Consider the following 26,694-nt stretch of genomic DNA (forward strand, 5'->3'; position numbering starts at 1 on the left):
CAACATGGCCACAATTTGTACATGACCGGGGTAGTTGCAGAAGTATAGGAGAAGCCTTTGCCTTGCAGTGGGCGTAACCAGGCTGATGATGATGATGATGAAAGTGTGCGAGGGGGATACAGGAAAGATGGTGGCTGCAGGAGTGCTGCCTTCCCGCACGAGCAAAGGCAAAAAGGGGGAGGGGAGCGACCTCGCGGGACAGGGTGGGGGGTAAGTTGGCGCACGTTTCAGCAGTGGCTGAGCATGGCTGTAAATGTGGTTGAGTGCATACACAGCCACACACCCTGCTTTAGAAGTAATCTACACCATGCGCAAACAGTGGGCGTGCCGAGAGGGCGTGGCACTTTGTAAACCATCTTCCTGCGCGTTTCGTATTGCAGGTTGCGTAATCTCGAGTTTCGATGACCCGTTGGAGTGAGAGGCAGATGAAGCATTTGCTCCCTGCTGCCGGCACTTTTCCTGATAGCATAGTCCCAGTATGGGCGACGCTATCAGCCGCGGGGGTGGAATGCATGTGAAAGCGTGGCTGGCTTCGCTTGATTCGTACCGCCGATGTGAACATATCGTTGACGTAGTGGCATAAAACCGTATCATTCGTCGCCGTCTCCTAAATTTATCATAGTGAATTGTTTTTTCATTCAAATTTGCTTTTTACGATTGCTCGATAATTTGGAAAATTCTGCGGCCCCTTTCCGTATAAGAAATGTTGATCGCCGACTGTACTTATTTGTAAGAGGTCAAATTTCAATATAATGAAGCAAATTGCTGATTTTACCGACTTAGTTATAGTGAGGTTTAACTGTGTTGCTTTTTATATTACTGGAAACCATGTCGTTAATCCATATTGTGCAGACATGTTTTGCAAGTGTGCATTGACATTAATGGTTTTGTGAGTGCAAGACTTGTGAAAGCTGCAACTGGTTGTAAGCAATGTGTGGTTCCTCCGAGTGATGTCAGGCGCATTCAGATGCATGTCTGAACCAATCACCTCACTTACACATTTTCTGTAAAACAGCAAGAAACATATACTGCAAAGCCTTGAGTTTCTGGGGAGGATTTTTTAGTCTTCAAGGTTCAGTGGGTTTGCAGACTGCAATCCTACATGTTGGTCTTGCAAGATGTTTTTTCTTTAAAGGTACACTAAAGGGAAATAATAAATTGGACTGAGCTGGTAGAACACACTTCTGGAATTGCTGATACATGTCGGTCATTCTGTGAATGCAGGCTTCATGTTCTAGAAGGGCATCTAACATTGCCGCCTTGGGTTCCTGCAGCAACTACTCAAGATATCAAGAGATATTGGTAGCACTTGCATGGGCCCAGTTAACTGTTTACATTACCAATGAAGATCAGTTCATTAAAAAATAAGAACTCAATCCAGCAAATGTTTCTTTTTCTGTAAGAGAGGGCCAGACATGTGAAAACATGGGGATACATAATGATACATGAAAACATGGCGATGATGTTATTGTCATAGTTGGGTGCAAAACATAAAGAAAGTAAGTTAAAGTGCTAATAGAGCTTTGAAAGAGTAATCTACCAGTTGAAACTAATTTTTATTATTTCTCTTCACTGTCTCTGTACTTCCTTATAATTCACTATATGTTACGAATAAGGCCAAGTGTGTGTTTTGTGCTTGTGTGATTTTTGTTTGGCAGGCATAGAGTAAATTTACTTCTAATATACTTGCACCCAGGTGCTGTGAGAACATCGCTCACTGAAAAACAGCAAGTGCAGTAAATGGCTCAACGGCAGTTTGATTAGCTTCTTTTAATGGGAATAGCTTAATATATGTATAAGGTCAGGTGTTAAAGGTAGAATGACTATAGTTAACCATATAAGTATGGGTGTTATTGTGTTTACTTTTCTCATTTAAGCAGCCATTTGTGAATACTCGCCTTGTGGTAAAGCACTAACATAATGTATGTTGCATTCATAGTAATAGAGTTGACTTTCATGGGCAAATTTCATTTGATAAGATATCTAATTATGACAAATTACTGTTCCAAGAACTTGAGCAACAGGGAACATGAAAGTGTGCAAGATACTTTTGCGGTGCACTGCAGAATGCATTACGCATGTACGTGGCCTTGTGAATAGCATGCTCTTCAAGCCCTGTGGTAAATTGTGTTGTATCTGCACGATTGCGAAATGGCTTATCCAATTCTTTGTTGCTTATAAGGTATGCTCTGTAAAGACAGGTTTATCAGTGTGACATGGTGCTGTTTGATCATTTTTTTGTTTGTTATATGGAGTAGCCATGCACCTAACCTTTGCAGGGTCAGTAATTACACCTGAAAATGACTTGTAACAAGTAACTTGTTTAGAACATGTAAAATACTTTTTGTGATGTTTGTCATTCAAATGTGAAACATAGGGCAAAGAGGTTTCTCATAAATCAGCTTATTATTCTGCTCATGTAAGTGTGCACATTGGCAATGTGATTTCAGCTGGAGAGTGGCATCTTCACTGTGAATCTGGTTCTTTGCCAATCCTGCTCATGTACTGCAGTTGGCTCTGCCGTCTGTCAGGTGTAGGCCGGTGACCGGTGCTTTAGTGTGAGGCTCCGGATTAATTTTTATTGCCCAGGGTTTTCTTTATTGTGCACCTGAATCTAATACAAGGGGCCTTTACGCATTCACCTACATTGGAATTCAGCTGTGGTGGCTCGTGAATCGAACCCGCAACCTTGTGCTCGGTAACAATGTCATAGCGACAGAGGCACTGCAGTCACTAAGAGGGTTGTTGTGGAACTGAAATACAAGCAGTAAAGTTCTGGATAACACATAGTGTTCCTAGTATGTTGCCATATTATGTTACTGTTCGTTTTGCGTGCGCTTTTATGTATCAAGAACATACTCTTAAAAACAAACCCATTGGGGTTTATATTGTCCCACAACAATAATCGTCATTTGTCTTGCCCGCTTTCCTTTAACACTGCGAGCCCAGTACTTCCCAGTCACGAACGGCTTGCGCGTTATCAGTGTGACACAGCATTCTCGACTGGAAAGCAGCAAGTGCAGAGTTTTCATGAAAGGTTATGCAAGCAACGCAGATGATTATTGTTGTGGGACAAATATACACCCCAAAGGACGCAACGATTTTAAGAGTGTAGTGTATTGTGCACATTTCACAAATGGATTCAAGCAGACTATTTTTAACACTGTGGGTACTGAGTGACAACAAAGTGTATGACTGTAGATTTATTTCAGCTATCTTATGTTTTTTAGTGTCTCTGTACATGCTTTGCTAGCCTCCATTGTCAGTTATTGAACCTGCAAAAGGCCATGGATGAACCATTATGGTAGTTACACCGAACAATGGCATCAACAATTTTGCAACCTCTTTGCTATGGTTTTATAGTGATATTAAGGTTGTAAAGGTTTCCATGGTACTACGGAAGAGCTTTCTTCTTCAAAACCTGCTTGCAGTGGTGTGCACTGTGATCTGTGGCTAATCAATTACAAGGTGAAGTTAACCAAATAGATCGAACTGTGTTAAACTTTAAAACTGCTTATCATAGAATATTTAAAAAAAAGAAATGCTCAAATGGTTATTGCCGTGGTACGCAATTTCATTTCCTCACATGCGAGTGTTGTTGGTAACCATGCTTGCCAGCCTGTAACAAAGATGTGGTTAAATATCAGCCTGCTCGTTTGTAAGCGAACGACACTATGTGCAAATCTCAACTGCACGCTAGCTGAAGTGCAGCATGTATCCTGTGCAAACTGCTCGCAGTGTCCCATGAAACCGCCAAGGCAGTCCTCCTGGAATTCCATACATTTTTATTTTCAACGAATAAAGCACTTCTCTTAGGCAGTGTGTCTGACACTATTGTTTATGCCATTCAACACAGTCTACAAGCTTCAACTGGTGACCCACTCATACAGTCTTCTGTGCCATCTGTTCTATCGTGGTCATAACTTGATCAGCTGAGAGCCCAGAGAGTGAAGCATGGCTCTCCTTTCCAAATGCTGAAAGCAGAACAGACAGCATCACACACAAATGCTACTGAAACCTGTTTTAGTAAGACAACTGCAACATTAATTTAAAATAAAAAGTCACTTCACATAGCGTTCATATCTGCTCAATCAAATCTGCAATAACTTTACGAAATGGGGGAAGCAATAGGCACAAAACGAACACTATTAATATTACAAAACGAAGTGATAGGTGTAACCTTGAAACAGTAAACTTCCGTAAACTAAACCTGGTGAATAAATGGGCAGAGCAGTAGCGGTTTCGGCCGATTCACGTCAAGCAAGGCCTGCAGCACTGATTTTTGAAGAAGCACAAAGCTCCGGAGCACTCAATATTTTCCGGCTTACCGTATCGGGCGTAAACTTTAGGTTGTACTCCGCTGCATTCTCGTATCAGGATTGGCAGTGCTGGGTTGGCGTTCTTTACGCTGCGGTAGTGCTTCATTACAAATTCCCTGCACACAAAAATAAGCTATGCTTGAGCGTAAAAGCACGATAAAAATGCAAACAAGGGACATATATATCTCTCACGATATTGAGAAGCCACTACTTTAACATTACCAGCGCCAGTTAATTCCTTTGAAAACATGCTAGTAAATGTGCTTCCCAACCGTCCTTGTGCCTGTCCTTGACGGTTCGTAATATCAAGTCAGAGAGTACGAGATATCAGCCGGATACAAATACGTCAAAGTAAGTCAATCTCTAGTATTTCCTTTGTATATAAAATGTCGACTGAAATAAGTGCGGTAAAGAGGAACCCTGAGGTCACTCGCTAAAACACGGCGCAAAACTTCATTGCAGTGTTCACTTTCGCTAACGATGCAGCATCGGGCGACCATCATAGCGAGGTACACCACAAAATGGTATAGTTTTACCTAGCGCCAGCACTTTCAGCAGACTTCTGACAGAGATGCAACCGTAGTTCCTTCAAGTGGCTACCAAATTTTGCAGCAGCCCGAGAACCAGCCATTTTTGCACAACGATTTGGATTGGATTGGCTACGACGCACCCGCTGTCACATCCTACCAAGCCAAAATACCTCGCGCAAAATTTGAAAAGCCCAACCTATGCGGCGGATGGGTTTTCCAGCTTTACGGCATAGCAGCACATTTTCAAATTATGTCTCACACGAATGGCACGAGAGCGTAAACACCCATAATGGGCACTGAGTGGTCAATAGACGGCGCGTGATTGATCGACTGATTTTATTTGCTACAAAAAGAATGCGGAATAGCGTCTATCACGGGCGCGAGGCAGAAGACGACGAAATAGAGCCGCAAGCCAGCTGCGATGGACGATGGCGTCTGACGACAGCAACACGTCGTCCAGCGATGACGAGGCATCCAGCGCGTGCGCTAAGCCTCGTGAGTCCGCCGTGGCGGCCTGCCCTTCTCCGACGGAGCTCCTGCAGTCGACGCGCGTCGCCGTGCTCTGCAATACGCTGGCGGTGGGCACCTTCTGTCTACTCGCCGTGGCACTGCTCATAGTCGTTGTTAACAGACAACAGGCAGCGGCGGCTGCAGCAACAGCACAGCCCACGACATCGCCCAGCGAAGAAGCGGTCGAACGTCGCCGTGCCACCGAGAAGTACAGGGCGTCCGACGCGCCCGTCGTACCAGCCAGCGTCAGGTGACAGCAGTTCACCAAACTCGGCTTATCCCACACCTTACGTTGCCGTGGCTTAGTGGCTACAACATTCTCTTGGTGAGCGCGAGTCGGCGGGTTCCATTTCCGGCTATGGTGGCCGCATTCCGATGACTGCCGAGTGCAAGAAATTGCCCCAAGACGTGCGAAGACTTTTTAGCAAACTGCGCATCCTAGGCAGTGCATAGTCTCTTCTCGCATACCGCCATTAAGATTGTTACGTGGCGACGACGTACGTCTCGAGCGCGTTTTTCTGCTCGGCCCTGCGGCGTGTAAACCGTTGCCTGGCGAACACGGCGTGACTCATATGCTAAGCGCAATCAAGGGGTTTCCGAGATCTACGATGTGCAGTATAGTGTTTTGGGGGAAGCAACGCGCCAAGCCCAGACAATAATAATAATAATAATAATAATAATAATAATAATAATAATAATAATAATAATAATAATAATATAATAATAATAATAATAATAATAATAATAATAATAATAAAACGCGTTTCTTAGGTGTTTAGGCGCACGTGGAAGCCGGGGTAATTGGTTTTTTATTAAGATAAACAACTAATCACCGCCACTACCACAAGTGCCAAATCTAACGGGCGCATCTTTCTCTTCTTTCCTTTTTTATTCTATTTACAGCGAACAACCATGTTACCTTCTTTTGTGTGTGTGTGTACGTGTGTGTGTGGCTCATATTGTACGCCTAGAAGCATCGTTCCCACGGTGAAAAAAAGAAAAACGTCAGGTGGTCAGAATGAATCCCGAGTCCTCCACGACGCGGTATATATGTCGCTCAGGCGCAGCTCTTGGACGTTGAATTCCATCACTCATTATTATCAGCGCAAACCGCTGCAAAAACTATACGGCATTTTGAAGAAATGCCTGCAGAGTGCTGCAGCGCGTGCAGTGTTGGTAGCTTCCGCACCAAAAAGGGTGCCGCGCTAACCTTGTTCTCCCAACGCCGATTACGTCTGTAATTGTCGTACTCTCCGTGCAGGTTCGTGTGCGTGTACCGTGATCGCGTCGGGCAGCCGGGCCTCAACCTCCGCAGCTTCCCGTACGCGTACTGTCACCACTTGGCGTACTGCTGCCTTAGTGTGCTGCCGTCTCGGGGAGAGCGAGCTGCCCACGAAACTTTGGCGCAGCTCGGGGCCGCAATGGGAGGGACGCCTTTCTCGCTCTCCGTCATTGTCGGCGGTGAGTACGTCGCCGTCTTTGATCCACAACGTTCTGCGCAAACGTCGAAACGAGAGGTCGAATGAATAACACACAGCGCATACCAACACGGCAGGAAAACTATACCCGAATACACTTTCCCACAGAAAAAAAGAAAAGAAAACAAACACAATCCTTCACGTCGCAAAGGTAAGCCAGTCTGAGCAGCTGTCAAATCAAAGACAGCGAAGCTGTACAAGCGAGTTCTCACGCCCTTCGGCAGTATAGTATTTTCACAAATATAACGCAATTTCTTTTTTCACTTTTTTTTTCTTCCCGCAGTTTTCAGCCTCGCAACGCGCCTCGCGTTATATTCGGTTTAGTGACGTGTATGATCATAAGATATCTCTATCGGAGAGATTGAAAGTCCCCCCTCGCGTTATATTTGTGGTCGCGTTATTTACTTACAAATACGGTAGACAGACTAGAATTGTTAATGCCGGCTCGCATGGAGGCATGCTGCCTTGAAGCGTAGCATCCGAACTTCTGACTGACCTCCAACATGGAGCCAGTAAAAATTTTTACGGATTACTGGTTATATATATATATATATATATATATATATATATATATATATATATATATATATATATATATATATATATATATATATATATATATATATTACGGTTGCGCTTTAAAACCACGGCGCTGCAAGTTTGCTTCAGAGACTTTCCTTTCCTTCCCTCTTCTCCGCCCTTAAGCTGGCTCTCTTAACTACTACACGCAGAGACAAAAAAAAAAAAAAAAAAAGAAAAACAGCGCGCGCTTTAGATCCTATAGATGAGATGAATATCTACAATTATTATTAGGGTTATAATTATATTCGAGTGCTGATTGCCGTGTTATAGTTTGTTAACGAAGCTTCCCCTCAAGTCTAAATATTGTAAGGCAGTTTGTCGTGTGCGTACCATGGACACGCATGCTTATATCGCCTTTCCGTTTCCCTACCACGGTTGCGCTTTAAAACCACGGCGCTGCAATATTGGTTTCCTCTCCTTCCTTCTTCTCCGCCCTTAAACTGGCTCTCTTAACTACTACACGCAGAGACAAAGCAAGAGCGCGCGCATACGATCCCATAGATGAGATGAATACATATATATAGAAAAGCATCAGTCATAGCTCTCGAAGTATAGCCTTCTGAGCCGTTTCCTTTTTTTTGTTTTCTTTGAAAGAAGTCCTATTAGGGTTATTATAATTACACGAAGGTATTTCGCCCTCGCCAGCAGCAGTACTTGAGATAGCTATTCCGCCGGCTAGCTTCCCACGCTATGCGTGCTGCCCTCGCAACTGTTTAAGCTTTTCCTAGACGCTAGAGCTACACTATGCCTGCGCAACCTTGAGCGATCGGAAAGCGCGTTTTCCACGCTGGGCCGGCGGAGAGGGGAGGCTTCGTTCCGGCCGCGAAGCTCTCCACATCTCAGTAAGGTGCCTGGTGGTGGTCTCGTGCTGACGATGCCCTTTCGGTGAGCGCATATTTCCCCCCTCATCTTTTAAGAGATTCAATACATACAAGCATTTGTCTCGCAAACCAGATTTGTTTCAAGGGAATTTTCCACGTCTCAATAATTTCTCTCGTCGTATTCGAATGCTGATTGCCGTGTTATAGTTTGTTAACGAAACTACCCCTCAAGTCTAAATATTGTAAGGCAGTTTGTCGTGTGCGTATCATGGCCACGCATGCTTATATCGCCTTTCCGTTTCTCTACCACTGTTGCGCTTTAAAACCACGGCGCTGAAAGTTTGCTTCAGAGACTTTCCTTTCCTTCCCTCTTCTCCGCCCTTAAACTGGCTCTCTTAACTACTACACGCAGAGACAAAGAAACAACGCGCGCTTTAGATCCTATAGATGAGATGAATATTTACAATTATTATTAGGGTTATAATTATATTCGAGTGCTGATTGCCGTGTTATAGTTTGTTAACAAAGCTTCCCCTCAAGTCTAAATATTGTAAGGCAGTTTGTCGTGTGCGTACCATGGACACGCATGCTTATATCGCCTTTCCGTTTCTCTACCACGGTTTCGCTTTAAAACCACGGCGCTGCAAGTTTGCTTCAGAGACTTTCCTTTCCTTCCCTCTTCTCCGCCCTTAAACTGGCTCTCTTAACTACTACACGCAGAGACAAAAAAAAAAAAAAAAAACAGCGCGCGCTTTAGATCCTATAGATGAGATGAATATTTACAATTATTATTAGGGTTATAATTATACTCGAGTGCTGATTGCCGTGTTATAGTTTGTTAACGAAGCTTCCCCTCAAGTCGAAATATTGTAAGGCAGTTTGTCGTGTGCGTACCATGGACACGCATGCTTATATCGCCTTTCCGTTTCTCTACCACGGTTGCGCTTTAAAACCACGGCGCTGCAAGTTTGCTTCAGAGACTTTCCTTTCCTTCCCTCTTCTCCGCCCTTAAACTGGCTCTCTTAACTACTACACGAAGAGACAAAAAAAAAAAAAAAAACAGCGCGCGCTTTAGATCCTATAGATGAGATGAATATTTACAATTATTATTAGGGTTATAATTATATTCGAGTGCTGATTGCCGTGTTATAGTTTGTTAACGAAGCTTCCCCTCAAGTCTAAATATTGTAAGGCAGTTTGTCGTGTGCGTACCATGGACACGCATGCTTATATCGCCTTTCCGTTTCCCTACCACGGTTGCGCTTTAAAACCACGGCGCTGCAATATTGGTTTCCTCTCCTTCCTTCTTCTCCGCCCTTAAACTGGCTCTCTTAACTACTACACGCAGAGACAAAGCAAGAGCGCGCGCATACGATCCCATAGATGAGATGAATACATATATATAGAAAAGCATCAGTCATAGCTCTCGAAGTATAGCCTTCTGAGCCGTTTCCTTTTTTTTGTTTTCTTTTAAAGAAGTCCTATTAGGGTTATTATAATTACACGAAGGTATTTCGCCCTCGCCAGCAGCAGTACTTGAGATAGCTATTCCGCCGGCTAGCTTCCCACGCTATGCGTGCCGCCCTCGCAACTGTTTAAGCTTTTCCTAGACGCTAGAGCTACACTATGCCTGCGCAACCTTGAGCGATCGGAAAGCGCGTTTTCCACGCTGGGCCGGCGGAGAGGGGAGGCTTCGTTCCGGCCGCGAAGCTCTCCACATCTCAGTAAGGTGCCTGGTGGTGGTCTCGTGCTGACGATGCCCTCTCGGTGAGCGCATATTTCCCCCCTCATCTTTTAAGAGATTCAATACATACAAGCATTTGTCTCGCAAACCAGATTTGTTTCAAGGGAATTTTCCACGTCTCAATAATTTCTCTCGTCGTATTCGAATGCTGATTGCCGTGTTATAGTTTATTAACTAAACTACCCCTCAAGTCTAAATATTGTAAGGCAGTTTTCCTAGTCTCTAGAGCCGCTCGAGTTCACGCTGCTCCTCTGGCGGCCATTTTTCCAAGAAATTATGCCTTCCAACCACTTAAAAAGCGAATGTCGCGGACAACATCAGTCCCTTTCCACATAAGTATGAGGCTCGGAGCAGGAGCTATGGCGCTTGAAAGTAACCGCTGGCTTGACGAACCAACCGACTGAGCTACCTTTCCGGGCAACATTGAAGGGTCACGAGTTCAAATCACAAGTTATGTTCCTTTTCTTTCCCCCTTTTTTTTCTTTCTTTTTAATGTCTTTTCCTTCATTTTATCACTGTACGGAAACCCTCCTAAAAAAATTATTTATCCTCAATTATGTGTGGCCACACATGTGCAGGTCATAAATACCAGGTTCTCTAGCCGAGTGCCATCCATGCGGTATAACCGAGCTCAGATTGGCCCACCTTGACTGATCAAATAGGGCACCACTGTAGGTTAAATGAGGCGTACAACTCCTGCGGGACCCGCCGTGGTTGCTCAGTGGTTATGGTGTTAGACTGCTGAGCACGAGGTCGCGGGATCGGACCCCGGCCACGGCGGCCGCATTTCGATGGGGGCGAAATGCGAAAACACCCGTGTACTTAGAATTTGGTGCACGTTAAAGAACCCCAGGTGGTCGAAATTTTCGGAGTCCTCCACTACGGCGTGCATAATCAGAAAGTGGTTTTGTCACGCAAAACCCCATAATCCAATTTTTAATTTAACTTCTGCGGGGACGGTAGAGTATCCGTCTCCAGTGCAAGAGGACCGTGATTCAAATCCCGGTGCCGCGCAATTCTCCACCGGAAAATACAAAAAAAAAACGTGTGTTGAGAAAATTGCACAAACAGGCCTGGAGTGCGGCCTGATCCCGGTGACCAGAACCGGTAACGCACTCTCTCACCAGAGCAGGATTGGCCACCCTGGTGCAGTACTTGGCCACAACCTCCTATATGAATACAACAATCAAACCCCGGCCCTCAGTCCCCAGTAGCCGCGAAACAACTGACCACGGCGGCGGTCAGATCTGTGACGCTGCAGAGTGTGCTAAGAATCCCTGGCTCCGGACAGGCCGCCATTGGAATCTGAACCTGGCAACGTTTAACGTTAGAACGCTATCTAGTGAGGCGAGTCTAGCAGTGTTATTGGAGGAATTAGAGGGTAGTAAATGGGATATAATAGGGCTCAGTGAGGTTAGGAGGACAAAAGAAGCATATACAGTGCTAAAAAGCGGGCATGTACTGTGTTACCGGGGCTTAGCAGAGAGACGAGAACTAGGAGTCGGATTCCTGATTAATAAGGAAATAGCTGGTAACATACAGGAATTCTATAGCATTAACGAGAGGATGGCAGGTCTTGTTGTGAAACTTAATAAGAGGTACAAATTGAAGGTGGTACAAGTCTATGCCCCTACATGCAGTCATGATGACCAGGAAGTCGAAAGCTTTTATGAAGACGTGGAATCGGCGATGGGTAAAGTCAAAACAAAATACACTATACTGATGGGCGACTTCAATGCCAGGATAGGCAAGAAGCAGGCTGGAGACAAGTCAGTGGGGGAATACGGCACAGGCTCTAGGAATAGCAGAGGAGAATTATTAGTAGAGTTTGCAGAACAGAATAATATGCGGATAATGAACACCTTTTTCCGCAAGCGGGCTAGTCGAAAGTGGACGTGGAGGAGCCCGAATGGTGAGACTAGAAATGAAATCGACTTCATACTCTGCGCGAACCCTGGCATCATACAAGATGTAGACGTGCTCGGCAAGGTACGCTGCAGTGACCATAGGATGGTAAGAACTCGAATTAGCTTAGACTTGAAGAGGGAACGGAAGAAACTGGTACACAAGAAGCCGATCAATGAGTTAGCGGTAAGAGGGAAACTAGAGGAATTCCAGATCAAGCTACAGAACAGGTACTCGGCTTTAACTCAGGAAGAGGACCTTAGTGTTGTAGCAATGAACGACAATCTCATGAGCATCATTAAGGAGTGCGCAATAGAAGTCGGTGGTAACGCCGTTATACAGGAAACCAGTAAGCTATCGCAGGAGACGAAAGATCTGATCAAGAAACGCCAATGTATGAAAGCCTCTAACCCTACAGCTAGAATAGAACTGGCAGAACTTCCTAAGTTAATCAACAAGCGTAAGACAGCGGACATCAGAAACTATAATATGGATAGAATTGAACAGGCTCTCAGGAACGGAGGAAGCCTAAAAACAGTGAAGAAGAAACTAGGAATAGGCAAGAATCAGATGTGTGCGTTAAGAGACAAAGCCGGAAATATCGTTACTAATATGGATGAGGTAGTTCAAGTAGCTGAGGAGTTCTATAGAGATTTATACAGTACCAGTGGCACCCACGACGATAGTGGAAGAGAGAATAGCCTAGAGGAATTCGAAATCCCACAGGTAACGCCAGAAGAAGTAAAGAAAGCCTTAGGAGCTATGCAAAGGGGGAAGGCAGCTGGGGAGGATCAGGTAACAGCAGATTTGTTGAAGGATGGTGGTCAGATTGTTCTAGAGAAACTGGCCACCCTGTATACGCAATGCCTCATAACCTCGAGCGTACCGGAATCTTGGAAGAACGCTAACATAATCCTAATCCATAAGAAAGGGGACGCCAAAGACTTGAAAAATTATAGACCGATCAGCTTACTGTCCGTTGCCTACAAAGTATTTACTAAGGTAATCGCAAATAGAATCAGGAACACCTTAGACTTCTGTCAACCAAAGGACCAGGCAGGATTCCGTAAAGGCTACTCAACAATAGACCATATTCACACTGTCAATCAAGTGATAGAGAAATGTGCAGAATATAACCAACCCTTATATATAGCTTTCATTGATTACGAGAAAGCGTTTGATTCAGTCGAAACCTCAGCAGTCATGGAGGCATTACGGAATCAGGGTGTAGATGAGCCATATTTAAAAATACTGGAAGATATCTATAGCGGCTCCACAGCCACCGTAGTCCTCCACAAAGAAAGCAACAAAATCCCTATAAAGAAAGGCGTCAGACAGGGAGATACGATATCTCCAATGCTATTCACAGCATGTTTACAGGAGGTATTCAGAGGCCTGGAGTGGGAAGAATTGGGGATAAAAGTTGATGGAGAATACCTTAGCAACTTGCGATTCGCTGATGATATTGCCTTGCTTAGTAACTCAGGAGACCAATTGCAATGCATGCTCACTGACCTGGAGAGGCAAAGCAGAAGGGTGGGTCTGAAAATTAATCTGCAGAAAACTAAAGTATTGTTTAACAGTCTCGGAAGAGAACAGCAGTTTACGATAGGTAGCGAAGCACTGGAAGTGGTAAGGGAATACATCTACTTAGGGCAGGTAGTGACCACGGATCCAGATCATGAGACTGAAATAACCAGAAGAATAAGAATGGGCTGGGGTGCGTTTGGCAGGCATTCTCAAATCATGAACAGCAGGTTGCCACTATCCCTCAAAAGGAAAGTGTATAGCAGCTGTGTGTTACCAGTACTCACATATGGGGCAGAAACCTGGAGGCTTACGAAAAGGGTTCTGCTGAAATTGAGGACGACGCAACGAGCTATGGAAAGAAGAATGATGGGTGTAACGTTAAGGGATAAGAAAAGAGCAGATTGGGTGAGGCAACAAACGCGGGTAAACGACATCTTAGTAGAAATCAAGAAAAAGAAATGGGCATGGGCAGGACATGTAATGAGGAGGGAAGATAACCGATGGTCATTAAGCGTTACGGACTGGATTCCAAGGGAAGGGAAGCGTAGCAGGGGGCGGCAGAAAGTTAGGTGGGCGGATGAAATTAAGACGTTTGCAGGGACAACATGGCCACAATTAGTACATGACCGGGGTAGTTGGAGAAGTATGGGAGAGGCCTTTGCCCTGCAGTGGGCGTAACTAGGCTGATGATGATGATATATATATATATATATATATATATATATATATATATATATATATATATATATATATATATATATATGTGTGTGTGTGTGTGTGAACACACAAATAATGGCTGTCTATTTGAGTGAGACACGTGCAAGGCAACCTTTATTTTATACTCGTTGATAATTATGGTTCAAATAAAGAAATCATAACCCTAGCTATTCTTTCATGGAAATTTGATACCGATCACGCCGGCCATCAACGCCGCACAAAAATGGCTGCGAAACTCCTCTTAAAAGCGAAAAAATAAACGAGGAGTCATTCCACTCTGTGGTGCTGCATGACCAGCAAAGCTGTAACACATAACACAGGTCACATGTATTTATTTTCTTAATTTGATAATGCTAGTGACAATAGCATTGCGATTACTCCGATATACACTGATTGGCTCGGTTACAACCTTAGAATCTTGGTCAAAGTTAAGTCTATACGCGACCGTTTGTGTGTAGTTGAGTGGCTTGCATTGGTATGGTCAAAACAAACTCTTCTAGCGTAATCTGAGTGAACCACATATTGTCTGGCCTTGAAATGTCCACATTGAAGTCTCCAACGATGATCACAGGGGTAGTGTCATTACGGTTAAACCATGCAAAATGTGTGTTCATGAACTTCTCAATATCACACTTGGCTGTGCCTGGAGATATATACACAGTGGACATCACAATTCCGTCTTTCGTTTGTACGGCAGCTGCGGACATCCACACAGTCGGTGGCGCTGTCCTCTTGCGAGTCAAAGGTATGTGGTTGTACGTACATTTTGTCCGTTGCGTATATGGCAACGCCTCCAGTTCTCGAGTCCTTGTGCTGTTCACAAACGATTCGACTTGTAATAACGAATCACTATGATCGACATCACAGCACAGACACATGTACGTAGGCGTGCTTGAACATATACGTCATCCCTGCCGTACGGAGTGCGTCACCCGTGAGAAGGGTAATCGGCGTTCGGTTTGAAATTTCAGCTCTTTCCGCGGCGCGTAGCATGTAATACTTACCAGACACGATCGTTAACGCGCATTGTATGCACGGCGCTTGTCCGCACAAGATGGCCAGATCTGGTGAGGGGCCCTTTAAGTACGACGTCGCGGAGTGAGATCCCGGCCACGGCAGCCGCATTTCTATGAGGGCGAAATGTAAAAGCGCCCGTGTACAGTGCATTGGGTGCACGTTGAAGATCACCAGGTGGAGAAAATTAATCCGGAGTTTCCCACTACGGCATGCCTCATAATCAGATCGTGGTACTGGCGTGTAAAATGCCAGAATTTAATTTTATTGCGATAGCAATTATATGGACACTCCAGGCACATTTCTGCAGTCGGCGTCACCGTCGCCGTGAGGTTCCGTATAAAGTCCAAGCGCGATAAAATCGTCGCCGCTCGCCGTATGTGAGAGAGTGAAAGCGTGCGAGGGTGAGCCGGCTCAATCTCACGCACGCAACGGACGTAGAAGCGCGCCGCCTTCCGTCGAGGGCAAAGCTTCGAGGGGCCGATGTATCTTGAAATCCATCTGCGGCGGATAGAGTCCGCGCTGCGCCGTGTTTTCGCAACTTAGTTCGTGTTGATGCGAGCGGCTGCACGAAGGTCAATTCGCTCGCGGCTTCTGCCGCGTTTCCTCACTGCAGCATTTTGACAGCGAGTTTCCGCGGTCATCGAATGAGAGGTGTTCATGTTTATTTGTGCGTGTGTGACACCACGCTTGTTAATTTAGTTAGTATGCCTATGTTTGCAAGTTTATACGACCGATGACACTACTATCCTTACTTCGTATAGATAGCTGTCCACTAATTTGCTATCGCAATCGATGCGTCGCCTTTCGCGCGAAATAGCGACATTTTAAAGGGAAGATGCGCGCATTGTTGCGGACAAAAATGCCAATGGGAAAGTACAAAAGAGCTTATACGTTTTCGCGGATCGAATCCCGGCCATGTCGGACGCATTTCGATGGGGGCGAAATGCGAAAACACCTGTGTACTTAGATTCAGGTGCACGTTAAAGAACCCCAGGTGGTCTAAATTTCCGGAGTCCTCTACTACGGCGTGCCTCATAATCAGAAAGTGGTTTTGGCACGTAAAAACACATAATTCTTAGAAGTAACTCGAGTTCACGATGCCACATCGTTGCTTACCCGGGTTCCAAAGGTGGGGCAGGTCCAAACGAAGTGCACAAGCCAAAATCATGCCGACATTACACGAAGCAGCGAAAACAGAGATGAAAGAGCGAGTTCGATATGGGTTAGCTTGTTCAATTTTAATCATTAAGCTCCGGGTACGTGCCAGAATGCTTGCCTCAAGATACCTCGTTTGCACTGAGCCTATTATCGGGTTTCCACGGTAAATTGATAAGTGGTACCTAGGGAAAGCAGCTGCTGTCTTCGCTATAGTTCGCGTGCATAGTGACACTATAGTTTGCACTGCTACGCGCCTCTGCTGTTCACATGCTTTCTCTTGCATGAAATAACGAATACAGAATTGTCGACGTCGCGGCCGGTTGCAGGCTCCTCAACGGAGGACCCGTACTTGCTAGCACTGCTGCTTGACACAGAAAGCGTGCAGCGGCTGGTAGAGCGGTTGGCGCTCATCAATCGGAATGGCGGCCAGGACGGGGCAACATCGTCGTCGCTTTTCTCCCGCGTGTACCTGCACTGGAAGAGGCCACAGGAGCGGTACAAGGCGGCTATCACTCGACTCGCCGAAGTCCTCCGGAGGCAGCTGAAGCCACACTCACTGCGTCTGGGTCTGGTTGTCGACGGCGACAGTGACGTGGCAGCGGCGTTCGACTTTCCCAGGTGCGCTTCATTTCTTTCTGAATGTTTGTAACATTTATTACAAAGGTTGCTGTGTGCTATATATACCACTGTCAAGGTAACCTTCCGTGAAGGTGAACATTTCTCCGTTTCTGCATGCAAACGATGAAATTACGAAGTGCACGCAGCACCTACTTCGGACCATATATGAGAGCTTTAATATATATATATATATATATATATATATATATATATATATATATATATATATATATATATATATAGTGGACGTCGAAGGAGTCTTTGTGCTTGGATAACAACGCCAGTAACTCCGCTGTCTGCTGTGGCGTTAGATCGGAGCTGATCGTACTAGCGAGATCAGAAGCAGGGACCGGATCCATAGCTCTGGGTGGTTGTGAAACAGCAGTAGTCGAGGTAAGCACAGAGACAGGCTGAGTGTCCAAGACGCACATGAGAACGGCGCCTTTAGAAAGCAGGCCTGGCTCATTGGTTGTGTTGAGTACAGCCAAAGTGGCCGTGCCGTTGGTGAAGCGAACAAGGCTGGGTGCCAGAGCAATCCCTTTGGATAAGCAACGGGCTGACGGTACAACTAAAACGTCACCATCGGTGATGTCAGAGTTAACTGCAAGGAGTTGTTCGTTACCAGCGGCACCATACAATCGTCAAAAGTTCGTAAGCGAAGGCGCGGTTCGTGCACGTCGTCGGAATTGTCGGTCTATGTCAAGTTAACGAGGCGGTGACGGCGCGAGATGAAAGCAGACGCCGAAGAGAGAAAGTCCCACCCTAGTATAAGCATGTGAGCTCAGGAAGTCAACACTGCGAACTGGATATGGTGGCGTATCCCGTCGATCGAAACTCTAACGGTGCATTGCGCCGATGGCTGAATCACAACATTATTTGCACCACGAAGAAGAGCTCCACTGTAAGGTGTAGTAACTTTGCGTAGACGAGCGCACACGCCAGCTTGAATAATAGAAGTAGCTGCTCCCGTATCAAGCAATGCTAGGACTGGTACACCTTCTACACACACAAATAAAGTATTGGCCGGGCACGCTGAAAGAATTGTAGCTTGTGCGAGCCATGCAGCTTTCCCGCCAAAAACTGCACCACCTAGTTTTCCGATCTGCAGTCAGGAGTGCGGGTGGTCGGTTGCAGGGGTGATGTCGAGCGTCGGAGAGGGGAGGGCGAGCGACGGCGCCCTGGAAGGCAGTTGTGAGGCGCTTCGGGAGGTGGAGAAAGTGAGCGTGGGGAGAGCCGGTGCTGGTAAGGACTCGGAGGAAGCAATGGGTCTCTCTCATAAATATCGTAGCCACGGCGTTCGTCCTGTTGTCGTCTTCGGCAAAAACGCGATATGTGACCGCGAATACCACAATAATAACAAATGGGGCAGGGCGTAGGCTGGGTAGTGTAAAATCCTGTGGCAGGCGGACGGTGTGGTAGAGTCGCCAGATGGTTGGGGGCAGTAGCAGGGGCACGAGGTGCTGTCCGAACGAACGCTGGTTGCATAGCCGCAACCTGAGCATACGAGGTGAATGACGAAGGAGGGCAACAGCTCGCAGCGCAGGTCATGGAGGATAGCTCCTCTTTGATGACGTCGCGCAGGCCAGGAATCGAAGGCTGAGGCTGGAGAACGAGATGACTGAGCAGGCCACACGCTTGGAGCTCTTCGCGCATGAGAGTCCGAACCAGCAAACGCAGGTCGGTATCCGACGAAAGAGGCGCGTCACCGGCGACAGGTTGTAAACGGATGGCCTGCAGTGCGTCCATGTGTTGGCAAGTCGCAATCACATCGTTAACAGTATTTGGATTCTTGATCGCCAGTGCGTTGAACGTGACGTGGCCAATGCCCTTTAGGATATGACGAACACGATCAGATTCCGTCATGGTGGCGTCAACACGGCGACAAAGGGCGAGGACGTCCTCGATATAAGAGGTGTATGTTTCCCCGGGAAGTTGCGTGCGTCCATCAAGCTTTTTCTTGGCGACTTCAGAGCGGACGTTGGGAGCGCCAAAAATCTGCCTAAGCTGGTGTTTGAATGCCGGCCAGTAAGGCAAGGTGCTCTCGTGGTTGAGAAACCAAGTCCTGACAACGTCAGTGAGGTAGAATGCGACGTTGCGAAGCTCGTGCATGTCATCCCACCGGTTAGACTCACTCACGCGGTCATAATTGTCCAGCCAGTCATCAACGTCGTCACTACGAAGGCCAGCGAACATGGTGGGATCGCGCTGCCGCGTGCTGACGGTCCATGAAGGAACGGCCGGTGGGGCAGAGATGGTGACGCCGGAGGCTCCTGGAGGATCTTCTTGGGGCATCCTGGCAGAAAGACGGAGCAGGCGACGGCCTGAACGAAGCTCCAGGGAAACTCGAATGCGTGGAGGACCAAGGGATCAAAAGCAGCCTCCACCAGTTGCGAGACAGCTGTGAAGCCTCAACGGTTTATTTCGCAGCTCGCGCGCTGAAAAAGATGACGCTGGCCATCATGATGATGAATATATACAGATGAAGAAGATGAAGGGTTAATATAATGCTTACAATATATGTACCTTCCCACGCCCGCGGCAATAAATAACGAATGTCAGTAGTAGCGGGGAAAGAACGTATCTGTGCAATATCTGAAGGGCGTTCTTCGTCATCGAAAGGAAAGGGATGGTATAATGACGGTACGCGAGATCACTATCCGTGCGCATCATGCGGCAACAACCGGAGTGCACGCGCATGACGCGAGGTGGGCGCATTGTTTGGCAGCGACAAGCTGCAGATTTTTGCCTGGCATAGTTATCGTTAGAGTTAGCGTATTGTCGCCACACCCAGGATGCAGAAGCAAATAGCAGCGCTCGCGGCGAGAAGTTGCGGCGCTCTGAGGCCTTTTCAGCTAGAAGCTCCGAACTCCTGTTGCAATGAGCGACTTTAATGTGCTTGTCTGCTGTCGCAAAGCTATCGGCAGCGACGTAACGTCCAGGAAATCATTTCGGGCCTTCTATTTTTCGCCGAGATGAGTGGAGCAAAAGAACGAAGTTTTGATAAGTGTTTTGTTTAACATAACAAATTCGCTGTTTTGGTCGGCAGCGCTACTGCATTTCAGAACTCTTACAAATGTCAAAAGAGGCTGTGTAGTTTCCTTTTCGGGGTTGCGGCTACGGCCTCTCATAAATCCTTGAGTACGGCATCATCGTCACGATTGAGCCAAGCTGCTGTCGTCTTATTTTATTAGGTTAACGTGGAATATACAGTGCGTGTACTGGAGACGATGTTTCACACTGAGCTGCTATCGTTTAAATTTGTGCCGTGGCAACGTCCTTTCGTCTTTTCTAGCATGCCGTTCGGTGCGATTGTGCGGCGCTGTCTTCGACATTTAAAATGCAAATGGACTTTCGGTATGTAATTTACTTTGGATACACGTGAGGTAAGCTTTACAGGAGGTTCTAGGCCCTCGACATGTAGGACATATGTAGGACCACAACATACAAAATAGCGAATGGTGTGCAGTGTGGTTGCAATGCCGTTCGCAAGATACAAATCAGGCATTTCACATACATTCCATTTCCAAATTCCTGAGAAGCAAACGATATTTTGCAACCGCGGATGCAATGCGATGCTGCGTACTCTCTTCTTTTGCGCACTGAAGGAGCTTAGGGAACCGATGAAAGTTGTAGTCTGCAGACGTGAAAGTGTGAGCGATGAACGCTTTACTGAATTGCAGGATTACATCAATATTATTTTGTGCCGTTTCCACTGTCCACTGTTGCCATGACTCGTCAAGCGTCATGCCGAACAAGTCAGTTTGTAAGAGCATTTCTGAGTAACATCTGGCTGTGGCTATTGGGTGCCACCACATGGTGCTATCTTGGGTATTAAGAACGTGAATTCCAGGCGTTACTCAGCCTCGTTCCTTTTATAGCAGCACTGAATAAAAATGGTTCACATTTGTGAATATCAGAGCATAGGCAGCTCTAAATGACTGCTGTTTCACAGTCGCGGTAACTAGTGGCTGACGAGCGAGATGTAATATTGAGCAAAACTGTAAAACGTTAAACTTACCTCACGAAGGAAGGATGCGCTATCTTCTGTGGTGCCTCCAGCACCTTTTTAGCTAGGCAGGCTATTTGGAGCATTTTAAACGGCACGAACTGTGCGAGATAAAACTTGGGAAAGCGCAGCTTGTTAGGGTTGCTCCACCGCAGCACAGCTGTATGCGCAGAGGTGCACCCTTTACAGGCTAGCGGCCTCAAACTAGTAATACCAATCACTCACTCCGGTTAAACACACTTCCATCGCTTTGGGCGATTATCATTGCCACATTTAAAGCGAAGTTCTCTTTTTTTCTTCAACCAGATTTAAGAGATGCAGCGACAACACACAATGCTACTGCCGAGGGATCAATGAATGCTTACGGAGGATGTAGAAGCCACACATTTGACTGGTCGACGGGGTTGCCCCTCTCCTGCAACGCACTTAGTCATGCAACTGCCCTCTGCTCATTCGCATCAATTGCCCCTCTGACAAGAGGACTGCTTTGCTAATGGCCGCCTCAGGTCAGAGCCATTGAGAAATAGTCCTCGACGGTGCCTTGTATCTGCTTTCCCGATTTGCGTCTAGTGACGGCAACTGTCGGATGGGGCTGCGGACAGCGTTCGCTCCAACGTTTGGCGGCTGGCTCAAGCAGCCCTTGTCGCGGAGGGACGGCAATTGTTGCAAAAGTAGCGCGTGACACAGCAATGCTCATTGCCCGTATTGCTTGTTCACCCTTCTGTACCATCCGCACTATGACTCCATTTTTCACTTCACTTTGACGTCGTTATAATAAAACGAGATGTAACGAAACCATGCATATAACTAAGTAAATTAAGTTTCCCTTGATGTACCTATAGAGATCCATGTATTTAATATCTCGCTTTAACAAAGTGAAACTGTCCTGCCAATGGATATAACGAACTAGATTCGTTATAGATTCGTATAACGAACTAGATTCGATCAGCTGGAGGTGATCGCGGGGTCCACGGCGCGGCCTAAGAGTTTCTCACCATAAAACCTAGAGGGAAATCTGGCGCCACCGTCTATGAGAGTTTCCTAAGGCGCGCTGTGGGGGGGGGGGGGGGCGCCATGGGAATGACTATGGAGGAAGGAAAGTTTCCTTCCTCCATGGAAATGATCAGAAATGACGGTATGTGTAAGAGTCTACTAGACTGGGAGAGTGGGTCAAACGATGGCTCCGCGCTGAGGCATTCTTTATTGAAAATCCAGATGGCGACACCGTCGCCTTCTTCTGAACGCCACGGCCGGCAGCGTCGGAGCGCGCCGAACAGAAGCACGTCCGCGCTCGAACGCAGCGTTGCAGTTGCGCTCGAGCGTGAGCACAATCAGATTGATCGCTTTTGTTGCTTTCCTTTTTAAACCTTATGTACGTATTTTCACTGCGTCGTGTGGGACGAAATTCAAGGCTCATATTGCGAAGAAATATGGTTCATGTACAGGAATGGTGCTGACGAGGTACAGGAATAAATGAACTGTGTGACCTATATAGGTGTTAAATAAAAATTTGTAAACCGCCGTTTTCTGCTTTCTCAAGGCGATACATTGAATACTAACAAAGTTTCCCCGATGCCCCAATAACGGCAGAAATGTGACATATAGAGAGAATGTAGGCCACATTATTTGTTACGTGCAGCACTTCCTTTTTTAGGTTGTGTTTTGAAAATATTTACCGCATAGCCGTTCTTTCCCTATTTTTATGCGTCATACGCCAGAGCCGTAGTTCGTTTTCCAGGTCCACTGGGTGAATAAAGCGAAACACATTGTTTATATTTGCTTGAAAAAGGAAGCATGTTATCGGCTGTCTATGTCTTCGAGCTCGCGCAGGTTTCCATTTTCACATGCCTGCAATGTCAATGACGGTTGAACTGAGAGCGGGGGCGTTCTCTTTGATGACCGGCCTTCATTTTTTGCATGTGAGGCCGTTCTCCTCCGCGTGGGCTGCTCGCGTGTGGGCTGCTCGTTGAGGTACTCCGGAAGATACGGCAACATTGCGAGTACTCAGACCGAAGCGCAGGCTTTCCGTGTTGTGTAGATACTTCCTGACCTGCAATGGTATGCACATAATGCTTCAGTATATACTTTGAACCAAAGTGCAGTTCACAAATAGAGTCGGTGGCTTCCAAAGGGCCGATCGGTGCGGTGAAGATTGAGCTCCCGCACCCGGCGCCTTTCTTCATCTTTAGGGACTCCGAAGAGCGAGAGTTCCGCCTGACCTTTCAATTTGTTGTATGCGGTTTTGCCACCCACTACAAAACAGTAGTTCTTTCACCGAGGTTTGCTCATCCTCTCATCCTTCGAACACTCTGCCAAGTCGCCGAATTACCAGACAAACTATAGACATATGCGAGGGGAGTGTGCGCGCGTGTACATCGTTACAAGGAGCACTGCGGCGTAAGCGGTCGATTTCAATATGCCGTTTCGTCTGCGAAGCAGCTCCTTCCTGCTACTGCCGGCAGGTGGCGACACAAGTCTGGGCCAGGGCCGGCTTTTCAGACGCCATTTTTCCAATAGGCGAAAACAGTTTCTCATTTGTGTCTTAAAAAACAGGCGACTAATCATACAAATTGTTATACTAAACGAAGTCGACAACAAAATGCGATCGTTGTGCAAAATTTGAGTACAAACAGTGCAGCTGTGAGTTCAAAATCTTTTTTTGAACACGCGCAGCCAACTATTCAAAGCCCTGTATGTGTCTGCGAGGCTTGTGTTGGCTGGTAAGAGGCTTCGTCTAAAACGTGGATATGGCTACACAAATAACGCATTCTTAAAGTAAAATCTTCATAAAATGTTTCCATTCACGCATATTACATCTTCACTCACCTACAGTGCATGACCAAGCGAAGAAAAGCAAGAACAGACGACAAACTGTTTCAAAGTGAGCGCAAATCTTGTCGTCTGTCCTCCAACTTTAGCGGCCCGCTCATACTTTTTACGCATCATATAACTCTACATGCAATAACAAGTTCTCATAGTTAAACAAAACATGTTTTTGTATAATAATAAAGTTAAAATAGCTTTTTACGGGATGTTTTAGTAGAAAATGAATCATTGTGACAGACAGAATGGTGCTTGCTAGGCGCGTCTTCAAGGTGTCCTGGCTCTCCGAGAAAGATGCCAATCCAAAACCACAATATACCGGCATTCGCATGCATACCACAGCGCAGCAGCGCCAGATTTCCCTCTAGGTAATATGGTGAGAAACTCTATGTGCACGGCTGCAGTGCATTCACTTCTCTCTTTCTCCGCGGCGCGGCACGCAGGCAGCCGCAGCTGTGCCTGGGCCCCAATGTCGGCCGACGCGATCTCGGGTGTCATGCCCACGACTTGCCTGCGCGAGCCGCGCCACGCTGCGCCGCTACGCGCGGCGGTGCAATATATTTGTGCATAGACTTCTCTCCCTGCGGCGCGCAGCGCGGGTTTGCAGCTGATCGTGCCCTCCGAGATCGCATTGACACAAGTGCGATCTCGGAGGCCAGGAGCCGGCCGAGCCAAGCCGGCGCGGCGAAGTTCGCTTGCTTCCTCAATCACACCGCGAAGCACAGTGCTTTGTGTGACGTGCTGCTCGACTACGACAAGCTGTGTGGAAAGCGGAAGCGAAAGGCCGTCACAATGGAACAGAAGGCAGCTAACTAAAGGTTGTCGCCTCAGGTGCTAAGAAGTCGCGTGTTGCACAAGCCGAAGATTCCTTTGTTCTTTTATTCATATTTCATCGCATGCGTGGCCGTGTAGCGGTTCCGCCGGCTGCAAAGCTCTATCCTTATTTCCATGTTTACATTGGGAAGATATTGCAGTAAATGACGATAATGGATATAACGAAGTAACGGATATAACGCAGTAATTTCGGCTCCTCTTTCAAATTCGTTATAACGAGGTTCGAGTGTAGTGAAGAAATGGTAAAGAAACTCAGCGTGATACATAAAGGACAAAGAAAAGAGCTGATTAACAAGAGAGAACAACACACGTGTTTGGCAACGTAACAAAATCTATCTTAAAATATGCGTCTAGATAACATAATTTCAAGGTTCGCAACAAAGCGGAGGGTTTTGCAACATGGTTGTCACCTGATATATGTATAAAATAGGCCCCTGATATCTCAAGTGTCTTCTTATTTCTATACTTTGACTGTGCTTTTACAGACAACGTCAGTACTTTTCGTTCAACTATAAATTAGAAGAAGCGTGACAATTCGAAGTAGCTTTGTGGTTTCCTTAGGCTGCTCACTTACGCGCGAGTACGGCAGATGTGCTACTCTGCAGTGGACGTGTAGCAGATGAGAAGCTAAGGATTTGATTCGGAAAGAAAGAAGTGTGACCGAAAAGTCGGTTTGCAGCGTTCCCCACCTGCATGGCGCGTCGCATCCGCCGAAGTCGACGGTAGACATGATTAAATGTGCTTCTTATACAAAAAAGAAGCGAAAAAGAAAGTGCAACTGTGCACAAGAGGAACGTATACGTAAGGAGGAATACAATGACACCTTGGTAGCGTGAGGCCAAGGCGCAGTTTACATTATTCCCGTTTTCTGCGGAGAGGGCTTCATTGTTGAGAGAGGCTAGCGTTTGTATGACTACGTAGGAGAGCACTACGCTTCTTTGAAATTAAATGTTTGCTGCAGTTAAATTTTTCTCTTTATCATCCGTGCCGGCTTCTCACTTTCTTTGTGTATACAATTTCTCCTAAATAGAAAAGCAATCCTCCTTGCACCAATATTTTGATTCCGTTAGGTTACGGCGTAAGAAGTGCGTGTTCATGGCGAAATATTAGTCTAGTCACAATTGCTTCTATAAATGCTGCTAAAGATGAGCTACGGTAGCGTTGTGCCTAAGTCCCTTCCAAGCGTTCGTTGTTCGCAAAAAGTATAAAGAACAAAAGTGAAAAAAAAAATACTACAGGTGCTTGAGTGGGCAGCGCGATGTGGATAACTCGTGCCAGCATGTATACTGAGTGCTACGGTCAGCGGTCTGCACCACGAATGTGCCGCACTTACAGCGCCGCGTAATGACTGATTCCACCTAGTGCGGCAGACGTTGTAGGAAGAGCGCGTTCGCGTTGCTAAGCCTTGCTGACTAAGCAGACGCCAGCTAGGGTTTCTGCAACGCCGCGCGGCTGCTGTGACAGAGGTTACCGACGCACGCGCTTCCCGCGATGCGCTCAGGCTCCTGGATGTGCTTGGGGACCGTGGACTGCTCGTGGCGCCGCAGTCGTGGTCCGCGCCGATCCCGGAGCGAGGCGGACACCACAGCGCCGAGACACTCTCTCGGCACGCGGGTCTGCGCCGTCTCAGCGAAAAGCACAGCGACCGCGTTTGTCACGCGCTTAGCGTGGCCGCTGTGGCCAGCGAAGGGTCCGAGGCAGCGATCGATATTTCCTACGGCAGCGTGTGCAACATGAACTTCACCAACATTTACAGGTGAACCGGCGTGGGTAATTTGTACTACCTGTTGTTTGTTGCCGTTGTCAAGATTAGCACATATATTTATACCAATGAAATACACAAAACGATGTAAAGAAGTTTGCGCACTCATGTGTAAGCACACAAAAGAATCTATCTACAAAAAATGGGAATTTGAAGACATCAGAATACACAAAGCTGGTTGCACTGACGTGATGAGATCTTAACCCTTTAAGGAATAACTAGCCTGTTCTCCTGGAACAAAAGAGCGCTTGCGCGAATACTGCTGCGTGATGTACACGCATGTTTGACGTGTTGAACAATGTCACGGCAGAAAGCTCTGTCCATGCTGGAATTGGCGCAA

At 46.6% G+C, this 26,694-nt stretch overlaps 2 protein-coding genes across 2 annotated transcripts; one reads left to right on the plus strand and one right to left on the minus strand.

Annotated features, from left to right (window-relative positions):
* Positions 1–3,768: 3,768 nt before the first annotated feature.
* On the minus strand, positions 3,769–5,011 carry ND-B8 (NADH dehydrogenase (ubiquinone) B8 subunit). The gene is made up of 3 exons (XM_075680176.1): positions 4,856–5,011; positions 4,329–4,435; positions 3,769–3,974 (listed from the first exon to the last, which is right to left on the minus strand). Exons 1-3 carry the CDS (start codon positions 4,948–4,950, stop codon positions 3,883–3,885), a joined length of 294 nt encoding a protein of 97 aa, XP_075536291.1. The 5' UTR covers positions 4,951–5,011; the 3' UTR covers positions 3,769–3,882.
* Positions 5,012–5,277: 266 nt separating this feature from the next.
* On the plus strand, positions 5,278–26,694 carry LOC142570297 (uncharacterized). The gene is made up of 4 exons (XM_075678690.1): positions 5,278–5,609; positions 6,621–6,820; positions 16,638–16,929; positions 26,094–26,694. Exons 1-4 carry the CDS (start codon positions 5,278–5,280, stop codon positions 26,350–26,352), a joined length of 1,083 nt encoding a protein of 360 aa, XP_075534805.1. The 3' UTR covers positions 26,353–26,694.

Source organism: Dermacentor variabilis, chromosome 2, assembly GCF_050947875.1.
Source record: "Dermacentor variabilis isolate Ectoservices chromosome 2, ASM5094787v1, whole genome shotgun sequence".
Taxonomy (NCBI): domain Eukaryota; kingdom Metazoa; phylum Arthropoda; class Arachnida; order Ixodida; family Ixodidae; genus Dermacentor; species Dermacentor variabilis.